This window comes from Lepisma saccharinum, chromosome 6 (genome assembly GCF_977018435.1).
Source record: "Lepisma saccharinum chromosome 6, izLepSacc3.1, whole genome shotgun sequence".
Lineage (NCBI taxonomy): Eukaryota > Metazoa > Arthropoda > Insecta > Zygentoma > Lepismatidae > Lepisma > Lepisma saccharinum.
This window is the reverse complement of record NC_139234.1, coordinates 17,433,718-17,449,262: the sequence shown is the minus strand read 5'-3', so window position 1 is coordinate 17,449,262 and position 15,545 is coordinate 17,433,718. Positions and strand designations below refer to the sequence as shown.

At 37.1% G+C, this 15,545-nt stretch overlaps 1 protein-coding gene across 1 annotated transcript in view; it reads right to left on the bottom strand.

The window, feature by feature from the left end:
- Positions 1–15,545, bottom strand: part of LOC145988599 (dynein beta chain, ciliary-like) — a 292,854-nt gene that overhangs the window by 15,369 nt on the left and 261,940 nt on the right. Inside the window, exons 66-71 of the mRNA XM_083123590.1 lie at positions 14,753–14,885; positions 12,947–13,090; positions 10,813–10,950; positions 9,124–9,349; positions 5,671–5,846; positions 3,282–3,524 (exon numbers count right to left, since the gene is read on the bottom strand). Of these exons, the coding sequence (XP_082979716.1) occupies positions 3,282–3,524; positions 5,671–5,846; positions 9,124–9,349; positions 10,813–10,950; positions 12,947–13,090; positions 14,753–14,885 (1,060 nt within the window). The remainder of the gene's footprint in view (positions 1–3,281; positions 3,525–5,670; positions 5,847–9,123; positions 9,350–10,812; positions 10,951–12,946; positions 13,091–14,752; positions 14,886–15,545) is intronic.

Here is a 15,545-nt window from a genome sequence, read left to right as displayed (position 1 = left end):
TAAGTTATATCGGTGTTTCATAAAAAAACGAAACAACTGACTAAGTTTTATAGTGCCTAAAATAACCTATTTTGCTTGTTAGAACCTATTTTAGGTTTATGTGTCTAAATTAAACTTTTTTTTTAGGTTTTTATATTTTTTTAGGTTTTACAGGATTTTTATATCTCACAGAGGTATTTACTAGGTTTGGTGGTGAAATAATTCAATGACTGGCGTGTTTGAAACATGTTTTCTCTTGATTTCCCTCCCTCCAAGTATATGATGTTCATCAAAGCTTTAAACAAAACAAAAATGTCTGACGTCACTGTTACCTGCAGACAGTGGCGGTGAAAGGGGGCAGTTTCCCCCTACTTTACACCTGCACTATCGACTCTTAAAGCTAAGCCATGCCTACTTGGATAAAGTAAACTGGTCTTGCTCTGCCTCCCCCCCCCAATCCTCAGTTTCGGCACCCAAGTGCAAACTTCTGATCTGTGTGGCCTTGCTCACTTTTGCATAAGTTTGGTCCTTTTTGGCATTCACGCCTCGTGAAGTAATATTTCAGCATTCAAATTAGCACTACTGACTCTGTTTCTGTTGAATGGTAATTTTCAACACATGAAATGATCCTCACAGACAAAAGGTGGAGTTTGAGTGTGAATAATGCAAAAAGATTCATGGTGGTCACTAGGACCATGATAAAATTCAAGTATAATTCCTGGTTTTCAAGGTGAACTTTCCAAAAATTCAAGGATACAAGCAGATGTTTTCTCTATTCCAACCTTACGTATTACCAACTCTCACCCTCCCTTCCATACACAAAAATATTGCCAATATAAAGGGTTTGTATGATTCCATTTAACAAAAAATTTACCTAATCAACTTCAAGATATATTATTTTGTAATAATCTTCCATTTGTCAGATAGATTGTTCTGTAAAATACACTAACAAAGTAAACGGATTGAGAACATTTTGTTTTATTTTCTGTGTAGCTTTCTTTTTCATCCTCAAAAGAATGAATGAAATAAAAGCTAAACTGACAGATACTTGCCTCAGGGCATTTATAAATATGTATACATTTAACGGGATATGGAATAAAAAAGTTGCAATTTTTCACGTCTACGGAGAAAAAAAGTGGAAAAGAGTAAACCTGCTTGTACAGTCACGGACACTGCCGGCTTGTAATGAATACATTGACTTTCAATGGAATCGTTACAAGCCGGCAGTGTCCGTGACTGTACTTTATTTCATGTCTTGCCAAAATTCATGAATAATTTCCAGAGCCAATAATTCACAGTATAATTTCCGGTGCCCGGAATTCAAGGAATTCCAAGTGAGTAGCTACCCTGATCTCGTGCAGCAAATGATACATACGTAATTCATTTTTCATATCAACAAGTAACTTTTTCTAACAGCACAAGTGCAGTATTATAATAATTTGTAGATAATTTTAAAAATGATATAAAGAAATGAAAATTTGTTTAGAAAATTATGTAATATTTGGTTATTACGGTTCTTGTGAAATTTTGTTTTGAACGATTGTATCTAATCAGTATTTTTCAGAAATTTTGTACCAAATTCAGTCTTTTTGCAACCTCTTTCAGGATTTTTCGAGCTTAATTTAAGGTTTTTAGAACCTATTTTAGGATGTTTAGAGCCTATTTTAGGAATCTAAAAGCACATTTTTTAGAGCCTAAAAATCCGAGGTCTAGTAATGAGTATACTAGATGACTAATTAAAGCTGGGATAAGAACAAATACATAATAAAATAACAGGTAGGCATACATTATTACATGATGTAACAAGTAAGAATGGAAAAATATTGTGTGAATTTGCAGTTGCAAACAACTTGATAGTTATGAGCACTCAATTCCAGCATAAACGATTACATAAAAGAATGTGGATATCACCTGACCAGAGCACTATATTACGGGAATCACGTGTTGACTGGCAGTAAGATCATTGAGAGGCCCAAATATTGACTCTGATCTTATTTTAGTGTGGGTAACCTAAAACAACAATCCCTTCAATCTATGAGATAAAAGCTTTTCAAAACAAGAAATGGGATAAATCAAAGCTACAAAACCTGAAGAAAATGAGGGAATATCAAGCGGCATTGTATGAGAATTGAAAAATCTCAAGGAAAGAAAAAATGTTAATGAAAAATGGAGTAACATACAAAATGCAATAAAAGAAGCAGTCAACAAAGTTATACAAAAATAAAGAAGAGTTCCCAAAAATTAATGGTGGGATGAAGATTGCAGAAGGATTATTCAAGTAAAGAACAAAGCAATTCAAACAAAGACTAAGTCGAGCCAAGAAATATATAATACAAAAAGGAAAGAAGCTAATAAAATGAAAACAGATAAGGAAACTAAATGGTTGAATGATAAAGTAGGACAAACTGAAATGAATTAATGAAACAGGATTTGTTTTTAAAGAGATAAAGAGATCCCTTAAACCCTTGTCATGGCTCAACTTCGAAGTTTTGTTTGCCCAAGCTTCAAGCTTGCCAGAAGCACAGAACACTACCTCACTTGAAGACTAGCAATCACACTATGTAGACTGATTCAAGAAATAAAATGTTACTTCTAAAGGATTCTAATACACAGTGTCAGTAGCAGAATAGTGAGTATCAATGCACAGATGTGCTATTTCAAAAGTTATTTCTTTCTGGCAGTGACGGCTGCTTAATACGTGCTACCGTGCTATAGCACATTATTCAATTTACTAAAATGAAAAGAAAGAAAGGGACACATTTCATATATTGAAACACTGAAGTGAAATGAAACTTCTCACGTTAAGAGGCTCAAAAATTTGCAGCAGGCTATGTATTTGCTACAACGAATACCGGGCTATTGGCTTCATAGCACGTTTTCACCACTTCACAGCATGCCGAATCTGGCCGAATGGCCTTCGGTTCTACGGAGGAGGTAGGGTCTGAGCCAATCAACTCGGGAAATCAGTCTGCTAGCGTGCTACACAAATTCACAGCACAGTACATATTGTCATCTCAGGATAAGAAGAAAGTTTGCGGATAGCTTTACAGAATCAGAGAAGATTTTTTTTCGCGCACTTCATGGCCATGCACGTGGCATATGGAGCAGTCATTGTAAAGGATCACTTTCCAAGCAGTGGTGTACGTCAGGCTGGGGTTAAGGAATTGATGGGGGCTACACCCCATCTCCAAATTTTGATTTTCAGATGAAAGCAGCAAAGAACTTGGAAACAAAAAACAGTGTTAAATGCAAACACCCCTTAAAATGATTTGGAAAGGCACTGCATATATATTTCCACCAACCTTCTCCTCGCGACTAGTTTCATCCCCTCCAGAAGCTCCTGAGTCACGAGGTTGCATCTCAAAGACCGTCCGGAACATCTTGTCGGAAGTGGTTGTGAGGAATCCAATCTCTGCATTTGGATGCAACCCATAGAGATATGGAGACTCGGAGGGCAGGAAGTCATCTATGAACTGATGGTAGCCAATGTAGTCAGTGTTTGGGGGTGCTGGGAAGCCTGGAGCCAGGTACAGGTCACCTTCAACCTGGAAAAGAGAATGCATGTTCATATGCATTACAGATGGAACAGAATAATCAGTATTGGTTTATAAAGGCATATTGGTGTGTCAGTTTGTCAAACTACTGATAATTCACCAACATAATATATCTATAAAGATCCTAGATTGTAGAAAAATTCTACCAATTTGTTCTTATCCTTAACAATATAAACTTATAATCCATTTGCCCAAGTTTTGCAAAGTATATATATCATAATATAACATCTCTGATACGTTGTTAGTATTATGATTGAATTGTTGTTTTAAGTTCACTTTATGCACAGAAAGGCTAATCGGGACTGGACCTACAGTTAAGTGGGATCTGAACCACTATGTGCCTCCAACGGGTATCAACCCCATCACCCCTTGATTACAAGGCGACAATGCTACCACTGCGCCATCGGGGAGGCCCTATTATGCATGGTGAACTGGCAGCTATGGGCAAGTATAATAGTTTGTGCTTAGCAACTATGATCAACTTTGTTTATATCTGTCATTATGTGTTAAAAATGTGCTTTTCACTTTGATTATAAGTTAAAATATAGGTTTTATGAAGTTCCACTCTTGACAGGTGTATTTCTGTTATGTCATAATGATTAAGACATAACAGTAAATACCTAAATTTGTTGTTTCTTTTTTCTTTTTGCAAATCCATTGCAGTCACCTGGTTACTTATATTAATTAAAGAGGTTACTGAACCATTCACATTTTTTAAGGAAAAATGGCAGTTTTATAACAAACTGGCAGAATAGCAGTTATCAATATAAAATATGGTAAAAGGTAAAGAGGTTGTTGAAAAAGGTTAAAAGGTAGTCTGGTATCTTAGAAAAAGGTAGCAGCTGGCCTGTCACAATGTTGTTTCTTCCATTTCTCATTGGTAACTGTAACTGATATTCAACCAACTGGTTACAGATGGTAGCACTTCATGGGATATATTTGTTTCTGAAGAGGAAGATGGAACCCATTTTGCCTGATGAGATGGACTCCATACCAGCACATTAAACTTTTCATTAATGGCTTTTTCCAACAGTAATTGCCAACATTTATCTAATGGATATGTGACAATAAAAATGTTGTGTGCCAGCAAAATTTTTGTAAAACACCACAAAAAACAAATAAACAGCTTGATAAAAGACACATTAAGGACTGGTCAAAATATAGAGAGGAAGCAGCAGCAGGAATTCTGGCGTGGGAATTTATGTGTCTGTACGTCCATTTAAGTTCTTGGCTGTTTTTAAGATGGCAAATGACTCCCTTACATTGAGAATGTTACCACTTAATTACATGTCGAAAATAAACTTTAACTATTATCCTAATGTTTTTCATTGCAGGTCGAAAGGTAAAAAGGTAAAGTGCTCCCCTGTGCTTAGCACCACGCCATGAAGGCGTATAGGGAGTGTGGGGGTAACACCCCACACTTTCTTGATCGGGTCGTGAGTGGGAGTGATGTGATCAGCATCACGTCCCTGACCACCTTTACACCCCAGGGTTTCCCCTAGGTACCCATGGCATTCGACACTGGGTGGGCACCAGGGCAGCTTCCAACGTTAGAAAAGTTCCCGGATTTGAACCGGCTGGGGATCAAACACGGGACCTTTAGCATGGTAGTCAGACGCGTTACCGACTGAGCCACCGTGGCCATTTTCATTGCAGGTCGCTCGACTGATAATGCTAACCTGAGAAGAAATAGTGGACACAATCAGCCAGACAAACTAACACTCACACACTGTGCTATGTCAAAGCTGATTACAAATTTTCGTGAAATGAGTGCAGTTAAGATCATCATCTATCAAACCAACTGTAACGAAAAACATTTTGGACTTCAAACAGCATAAGGATTAAAGTTACATTGAAAGCAAGCATACCAGCATGTTTCCTGTCAAATTCTAACCCATTTTGATTTGTCACACAACAATCTTCCCATTTCATATAACGAACTTTAATCCATGAGGGCACACTTTGAGATGGCCATTAACTTAGAATATAAAGTATTGAGATGTTTCTACATTCACAGACTAACAGGAGGTCTGCTTGACATTTTGACCAATTCTTCAGCACCATTAACTTTACATAAATTATGTAATTAATTGCTAAAATTAATAAATCTTAGAGGATGATTATGTAAACAACCCACCAGATCAGGCTGCATGAATTCTTCCAAATATGTCCGACAAAGTCTCCTGTCCCAATCATCAGTGATGTGGCCTCCATACATGATTTCTCCAAACAAGTAACGGAGGTCTTCCCACGGAACCTTATTGTTGGCTTCCAAGTAGTTGTATAACACATTGACACTAATAGTCAGGTCACCTTAAAAGAACCATTAACTCCTTACTAGTGGAATAACTGTTATATATTTTATTGGGAGCAGCACTTGGAAGTAGAAAATGTTAGCCGAGGGGATGTTCCTATCGTTTAAAATGGTGACGATGAGACAGCTGGGAGATGCTTTGTGAACATTTTGCTAGCTGGAGGGATACCCCCCTCCCTTCAACCAACTGATTGGGAGTAACAGTTGCTTTTCCTGGGTGACACTAACTGTAATGAGTCACTTTTTAAAATGAGTAACGGTTACTTTTCCTTAATTTTTTTGTAGATAATGATATATTGGATTACTTTGAATTTTCTTACTTCTATACTGTTATATTGAAACATAGAGGGTTATTTATACTTTAATTTCTGATGGTCATTAGCAAAAAGATAACTGCTCTACTTGCAGTTATTGGAGGTGTAACTTTTCTAGAATAAAGTAACTTAACTTACAGTTAGTTACCTTTAAATAGACTGTCACTAAGTTTGAGTGAAGTAACTATAACTCACTCACTTTTAAAAAGTAGATTTACAAAACTGATGTGGTGATATATTTAGTAGGGTATCTGAATGCCATTTGGGAGACTTCCGATTCGATTTCTGGAGTGCACTATCTAAACTGGGAATTTTTACATCAATTTCCCAGGGGCTCACCCACTTTGTGAGTAACAGGTACCTGTGGGCAATTCCAGTGTGGTGGAGGTGGCCGAAGTGCATTGTTGATCACATCACTCCACTATGGCTATGTTTGAGAATATGTGCAATGCACCCTTACCATTTCCTAATGATATGGTGCAATACATAATGAATAGCTTTCTATTTACACTTTTGTTTCTAATGTAATATTTCAATAAAGGTGAACTTCGTCTATTATCCTCCTGCTTGTCTCACTACAATGAGCACTAATAATTGTTCAACAATCAATTGTAAAATGACACTGTTGAAATTGATTCAACGTATATGCAATAACTGTATTCTTTAACAGTATTTATAGTTCCCAGTTAAAAACGACGTGTAAAGGCACAGTTGCTTTATCTACTGTCTGCTGTCAGCAAGGTAGTTGAGTGACTGCTCACAATCGTAAAAAATGAGTGATTATACATACTCTGTCTTTGGAACGGTGTTTTGGATAAGGTAAGGAGCTGAACCCCGTATAACGTGACGGGTGCAAAATAGCCTTTAAGTGCTGACACACTCAAAAATTTAAATTCAAATTCTTTGGAAAGATGTACAGAAAACAAATACTGTATTGACTACTGCAGGAAGCTAAAGAGCCCCATCCCCTAGAAAGCTTAACCACTGTGGTGCAACAGCCCTCTGAGGAGCAGGGCCAAAGTGTGTTTTCATTGGGTGAAGCATGGTCAGTAAGTCGACCCACTGCTGAAGTTTTCTGGCTTTTTTGACCAGAGCCCACCACTTCTTTTCATTCAGCTCCCCAGAAAGTCCCCAGAATTTTGGATTGACCCAGCATAATGAGGGCAATGGATGACATTCAGCAAACAACTTCCTCCACAATTCATTGCACGAAGTCACGCCCGCTGCCATGATTCCGGCAAGCATTTCAGAGCATGTAAATATAGCTGACAAGCATTGCACTTATAATGTCTGTGGCAGTGATTCAAACTACAAATTTAACGATTATATGCTAAATGTAGTCCTTCGAATTTTGCTTAGTCTCGTAGCAATGACCACAGTATCTAAAAAAGATGTTAATTACCTCAAGACAATGCTGTATAAAGGAATGCCATATCTGATAACATAGCGGCTAATGTTATCCCCTTGTAATCGAAGGATTGAAAATTCGATTCCCAGTGGAGGTACATTTTTAACGATATACTAATCCATCTGAGCATACATTGAATTAAAAACAAACGTTGTCTCGTGAAAATGACATGGATGAAATGCATCTGAAAAGCAAAATTGTGTATTATTTTTTAAAGGCCGTAACATATCATTGTCACTTTTTGTATATGCGTTGAGACAAGCATAGAAGATATGCTGAAAAGTGTACACAAATATATACATACTGCAAATGTATCTGCATTGATAAACAACATTTCAACTTCTTTTTTGTGAATAATATTAGAGATCATACAGCAACCACATGCATTGCAAACCATCAGGATATGAAGAGTAGCATAAAATTCACACACTGTTAGCCATACACACAGTACTTGCCCTTCAAATATGATTCATATTTCACTGCGGATTGGAAAAATCACGCCATCTTAACCACCGGCAAAACTGTATGAAGGTATGATGTTCTCTCAGAATTAATACATACACACGACACAACACAACACACACACACACACAATGCATTAATTCACCAAAAGGAAACTTCAGTTGAAAATCTCCAATAATACAATTAAAAGTGTTAACCAGTGGGACATTTTCATGCATGCAGCATTTGTTTCGAATTCACGCTTGCTGTCATTTGCCAGATTGTGTACCGGACCACATGCATTTTGGCCAGATTTCCCATCATGCTCTGCGCCGCTGACGTCATATTGAACATCATCCATTGGGAGCTCCAAAATATCCTGGCTACATCCTTCAGCTCAGTAGACAGATATTCAGCAGAGTCAGTCAATTGGTCACAGTTATGGGAAAGGTGGTATTAATGTTGAATATTGTTAGTAGATGGTAGTACAATCCAACTGGATATTTCCTGGGAATGATTGATTGATTTGACATTTTTGGGTGCTTCAGCATGTATGTGCATTTTGCACCCTTCTAAGTAAATGAGGAAAAATCCCCTCACCTAAAACCCTTACCTTAAAATTTTAAAAGGGGTGTAAAGAACCCCTTGAAAAAGGTTAGAAGTGCAAGTTGTAAAGGAACCTGTACAGTGAAAACACAACACATTTTTTTAGGTAAGGAGAGATTAAAAGCTTCCTTAGAAACAGTGTAAGATGCCTGTTCTCCTCAAAAAGCTGAACACATTTGTTAAAACACTGTCATCATCTTCCAACATGGTTGATCGAATTTCCAATGTATTTATAAGTTCTCTGCCAAGTAATAGGATTCTTTCACTCGCCCCCCCCCACTTCATTTTTACTTTTTTTGTTATTATTATTGGTGGTTTAGGGTTCAACACAGGTACAATGCAATACGTACAGTGTTGAAGCATAAAACATCTTTGATTTATTCTTTCATATTCTGTGGTAGGTCCTTTTTTCATTATTACTGGTTTCAATATCTTAGGGAAACGAAACCCCAACAATAACTTTAAACCACAGTGTACTTTAACACATCACCACATGCAGCAACTTACCCACGTTGAAGGGGTACACCCTGTTCCACCCCTGGGGCCCGAACTTCCTCCTCTCGGCCACGACAGCATGGAAGTAGCAGAGTGCAAAGAGAATCTGCTTGAACTCTGCCTCTTTGCTGCACATCTCCAGGGTCTCCTGGTTGAAGTTGCTCAACGCTGTGTGCAAATTAGCCATCATTCCAGTTGGAGGTTCATTGATGATTTTCACTGAAGTCTCCAGGATACCCTATAAAGAAAATGGAAGTGAAGATTACAATAAAGTAAGGGTGGACCGACATGATATTGCATTTGTTTTGTAGTTTGTTTACTGGAATTCTTAAACCTATTGTTGCTTCCTCTGTAATGATTTCATGTCAAAACACTGAGTTTGCATCAATATTCTTCTGAAGTATGTTCGTACAATAAGTTATACAAAAGTTAGATTACTTATATATGGTACTTGCCATTCTACTTTTTTAACATTTTGGTCTTCAACATGTTGACTTTTTTTCAGTAACTTCACAAGTACACCAAGTTTTCTATAACTTCTTGTATAGCAAAAGAACGATGGTGTAGTAATGCCGTTGTCTTGTAATCAAGCGGTCATGGGTTTGATATCTGGTGGAGGCACATAGTGGTTTGGATCCCACTTTAAACTGTAAGTCCAGTACCAATTAGCCTATCTGTGCATAAAGTGGACTTCAAACGAAAGCTCAAACCTCATGCAAAACAATGGGATTATAAATTCCTAACAACTAGAAGTATAGAAATGTTAATATTAATTGATTATCCTCAATTTGCCTGCTAATTATGAATAATGTAAGTCTGGCTGATAACTCTTGTGACCTTTTCCCATGAAAACACTGGAGGTAGGGCCATCATTTTTTCCATTTTAGCCATAATAGAGCTGCTGTAATCAGCTGCATGCACCAGCCTCTTTTAACCCCCATCCTCCCCAGGGCCACCAGGTATGCATGTGTTTGTATTATTCCTTCTAATGAGACTTTTCTGCCTCTCTATGCCAAATGCTTTTAGGAAGATGAATGATAATTGAATTAAATTGTTAAAGGAGCATTCTGAAAGAAACATCTATGGCCAGGGCAGAACCGGAACCTGGAAAATGTAATGATTGACCACAGCCACAAAGGCAGCAAGTGTCCATGTATCAGGGACAGAGCAGGCTCCAGAGCCATGCAGATAAAGAGGTAGAAAATTATTTACCTGAGATCATCCACTTTAGGAATCATTTGTCAACTTGAAAAGCATAACATTTCACATTAGGGAGATTTCGCATCAAAGTGGCAAGAGCTTATTCACTACAAACTGTATACAAAAGTGACAACACACACTTCACAACAAATGACATGTGCCGTTATGGGGTGTTACCATCGTTTGTGAAGTTGGTTTTCCTACCATCTCATCTCCATCGTCCCTGGAGGTCAAATGTTGAGGCTGAAAGCAAAAACATTCAACTTTCAAAAACATGCCCTCTAGGTTCTCCACGGAGAAAAAGTAGCCACTTTCCTCTCCATTCTAGAAAGATCATCTGCCATATATCTGCAACAAACAGGTGGTGGGCCACATGTGAAGTGTGTTATGCCATTCCAGTGTGAAAGGTTGCATATATTTTCCAAGATTCATTCATGCAACTCGTTCTTGTCACTTCAGTGTGAAATCTTCATAACAATGACTTCCACTTGAGAAAAATACCTGTGGAATTATATGTCCCTCAGGAGTGGGGGCTGGCTCCGCACTGATGTAAACACGGAAATCCGGATGTGAAGTCTCACTATGCTGTTCCAGTTTCTTCTCTAGTGATGTCAACCACTTCTGCACCAGATGAATATTCTGAAAACAGAAGCAAGTTTTAACCATTTAGTTTATCAGGTACATACCTATGTGGTACAAACTAGGTAAACTGTTTGTAGAATCATGAATAATGTTATAATAGATAATTAAATGATTGATACTGCTATAGCATGCAAGCTTTCCATTTTCTAGCAGATTTTTTTTTTTTTAAAAAAGTGCACAAGGTATTCAAGTAAATATGGTACTCAGCAGAGTGCTGAATCTGAGGTTTTTGTTCAAGTGCAACAATAGTTTGATTGGACAATGCTAGATATCATGTGGGATTGAGAGATATTTGCTTGCCAAGACACCACGAGTGAGAAGCGCTAAGTCAGGTAAACTGAGCAACTTGCACTCTGAGCTAGGCAGTACACCGTTTAATATGGAATGTGAAATAAAATGATAACTTATTTATTGAAAACTACTTTTGTATCGTGTTATTTCAAATATATGACTTCCCTTTTCACAGTTAGCAGTGATGTAGAGGCTTTTGCTGCACTACATTCCACTCTTATCAACATGTACATTTGAGATTTCCATTTTACATTTCAGTCTGGGTGCGGATAATTTAAACTTCAGAAAAAATTTAAATTATCTTGTTTGGGTCATACATAATGCATGATATGATTATCTAGCAATGTACTTGTATGAATAAGTTTCCATGTATGGGTTAGATTCATTCATGAACTAGTCAGCCCAGGTGGCGTTGGAATTTCTCAATACTTTTTCCTTGGTTCCAATAAACCACAGACAGATAACTTTGGAGAAAATTTATAAATGAGAGATTGCTATATTACATGGGTGCAAAATTACCTGAGTTTGCCTTATAATGGTCAAATATAACAAATCAAATATAACAAGTCAAATATAACAATCAAGTTATGTTGAATGTAAAACAAAATTGTGTTTTTAAGTTGACAGTGTTAGTTATTAGGATCTGTATGCTAGAAGCAATTCTCTTTTGTAACACTGCTCTTCTTATATATTGTTAAGATTTTTTCCTCAAGAAGTATCTACCTATCTTCAATGTGACTTTGCATGGTTGTAGGAATATACATATAAACCCTCGTTAACACGAATCCCTAGGGACCGAAAATTCCACGAGTTCGTGTTAAAAAAAATCGTGCTAACCGGGTACTCAACTTTTAGGATTTTCAGTTTTGTTTGCAGGTCTATGCCATGACTTGGCCATGACTTCCATCTTACTGCTTGCAACTTGATGTTTCTCGTACGTTTTAAAGAATAGAAAAAAACATCTGAAAACACAACTGAATTTGTTGGTTAACTATGTATAAGATCATTCTTGACGCGGTGATCGTGATTGTTGAGCAATTGCACCGAAGTTTTAATCTTGATGTTATTCGTACTAGCTATGTTTTAAAGAATAGAAAAACACATTTGAACACATTGTTGATCTGAATTTGTTGGTTACAATACTGTATACCTTGATTGTTGACAAGATGATAGAGATTGTTGAGCGATTTCTTACATACATAGCAGAGGAACAACAGAAAAAATTATGAAAAAATTTGAAAGTTCATGTTAAATGATATATAATGACGCAGCGGACTAAGAAACAGTTCGTAATTCGTGGTAACCGATAAAACGTTCTATAAATATAATACACCCCTGCCGGGACCAACATTTTGTTTATGTTAACCGAGTGTTCGTCTTAGGCGAGTTTGTGTTAACGAGGCTTTACTGTATATCACTGCTATATATTGCAATTTTTTGTTCATCACTTTGTTCTATTTCGTGGCCATGGGAGGGGGAGGGGGGTCCTGAATACAAATTTTTGTGTAAAATTTCAATTTTTTTTTAAACTTTCATTATTTCACCTCTGCTAAGAGCACTGTCATAAATAAATAAAATAATAATAAAAAAACTATGAGAATTAGTTCTATAAGAGGCTTTCTAGAGATTAATGATTCCATAATAACAGCTATACTATATTACTACTTGCAACTAAGAATAACCTGTCGATTAGTAACCTCACCTGCAGAATGACCCAGTGGCCATGTTCAGCTGCAAGATCCAGAGCATTTTCAGCAACGATCTCCTGTCCCTGTCCCAGGGATACGTTGTGGAAGTTCCCTCCATTGAAGGTGAATTTCAACTTCTTCCCCAAAGCTTCCACATCCTGAAAGATGGGAATTTAATCCATGCAGACTGTGTGTAGTCAAAGTACTTCTATTAGCTTATGATAACCTTACATTTTAACACTAGAAGAACGGGGCCCGTCATTTTGATGGGTGAACCTATTTTTATTGTAATTTTGACAATGTTAATTTTACTTCACAGCTTCCATGTTCTGTGACTTTTAACAAATATTAATGCTCTACACTTGTGTAAAAAGTTAAACTTTTATCTCACATGTGAAGGCTACTACATTGGATTACTACTATAAGTACGATGATCCGTTATTTTGGTGTTTTCAGTTTTTAGGTAGAACATCTGTCAGCAACAGCATATTCTCTAAGTGTGAGTGAACCTTAGTTCATCTTTGTTCATTGCTGTTTGTCTAACAGACGTATTTTCAAGTTGAATGTTAGTTCAGATCGGTCAACGAAATATCTAGGGTAAAATATTGGCAACCTCTATTCGCTTACTCTATTTGGCTCAGTGCATTGTCCAATATGTCACCTGAACGTGGCTTACTAGATCATGCTGTAGCTACCTCATTATCTCAGTGATTTGTCAGATGTCGGAATGGATGTTCATTTCATACGACTTACGAACTTGTTTAAAATTATTCTTCAGATGAAGGTGTGCAAGATGAAGACAATACATGTGAGTGTTGGCAGATTGATGTTTCCTCCTCAATTGATTTTTATTGACTGATTGATTATGTTTATTTTATTTCGCTTTGTGCCACTTTTGGTTAACTGCGAAGATGGGGACGAGTGATGATATGGTGAAATTGATGAATGGACATTGACAAACATCCATGCCAGGCCGGGATTCGAACCTGGGACCCCTGGCGTTGCAGCATGATGTGCTAACCACTATGCCATGGGGGCCGGCGTTTCCTCCTTTCCAAGTGAGTGTTCGTGTATTTCTAATTTTTGTCATAGAATAACGTAATTATATTTTTCAAAAGTTCCCACCAATGGAAGAAGCGTACGTAATCTAAATGGCAAGCAAAAATGTTTCTACAAACACAAAACTCAAAAATAAATAAAAATACACCATAAGTAAATAAATAAAATACACCATAAGTAAATAAATAAAATACACTCGTAAATAAATAAATGAATAAATTAAACAAATACATGAAATTTACATGCACACCATGATGTTGACAGATGATTTATTTATGTATATATTTAATTATAATTTTGACAATGTTAAGTTAACTCCACGTTTTCCATGATTTAACTGAATATGAATAACTTGGTCCTTCTGACCAGACAATTTGTTCCTTTTGTGCCCCTCTATTAGCCATTGCGGGAGGCAGAATTTGTAATGAATGTTTATAATGACAGGTTCATCCTAATAGGTAGCTAGGAAATCACCATCCTCCTAGTGTTAAGGGAACCATAAAAATAGTTACAGTTTGATGTCCGAGTGTTTTTACAACTCAACAATCAGGATTCTATCGCAAGTGAGATGTGTACACGATGAAGAGATTTCCAAGCGATTTATATTTGGAATAATTGATCGCAGGACTTCCAATCCTTTCACGAGAGATTCCTGTCTTACATGTCACCATGATCAACAACTGGTCTCACACAGATTTTACCCATTTTGGCTCAATATTTTTTCACATTTTAACTATATCCACTATTTCTAGTAACTGTACCTTTAGAGGATCCACCCCTGGAGACAGGATGAAGAACATGGGCGTGGCGGGACCAGATTCCTCCCAGGACTTGGCAAACTCCAGCCTGCGCCGCTCAACATACTTCGCTCCCATCTTCTCTTCCACAAAAACACTACAAGAAAAGATGACATGTATCTTAATTGACTGGAAGTATTGTAGAAACAATTGTGTTTTATTCTACTCAAAAATTTTAATTTACGATACAGGGTGTCACAAAAATTCAACATTGATTTCAATGAAATTGCTAACACTTTTCAGTTGCTTGACAATAGTAAACAATGTTTATCAATTAGTACAAAGGCACGTCAAGTATCTGAGCAATGTTCAACGTGGAAGGTTTTCACTCAATGAATGGACGCACCATTTAGTTCACTGCTTTCTGTTCATTGATCAAACTCTAGAACATGTGGCCATCTTCTGTACAAGTACTTCCATTAGAACATTATACATAGCAAACGAAAAATATCTATCAGTCTCTATTACTTGCATTCCTTCAGAAATCATGCTGAGTATCACGCAGTCAGCAACAAAAACTTTCTCTCTAGTGATGCCATGACACTTTGCCTCCAGCTGCAGGCAGTGGACTACAGTACTGCATGGAACCCTTTCACTCCCTCCTAATCATTTGAGTCTTCCATGCTTGAGCATTTACAATGGAATATCAATATCATGTAACAATAATCAGGGACACATGTACAAGGCACATGTCAAAAAAAGGACCGATAATTTTTTACTTGGGACTGGCAACACTGACGAAGCTGCGCATGCACGG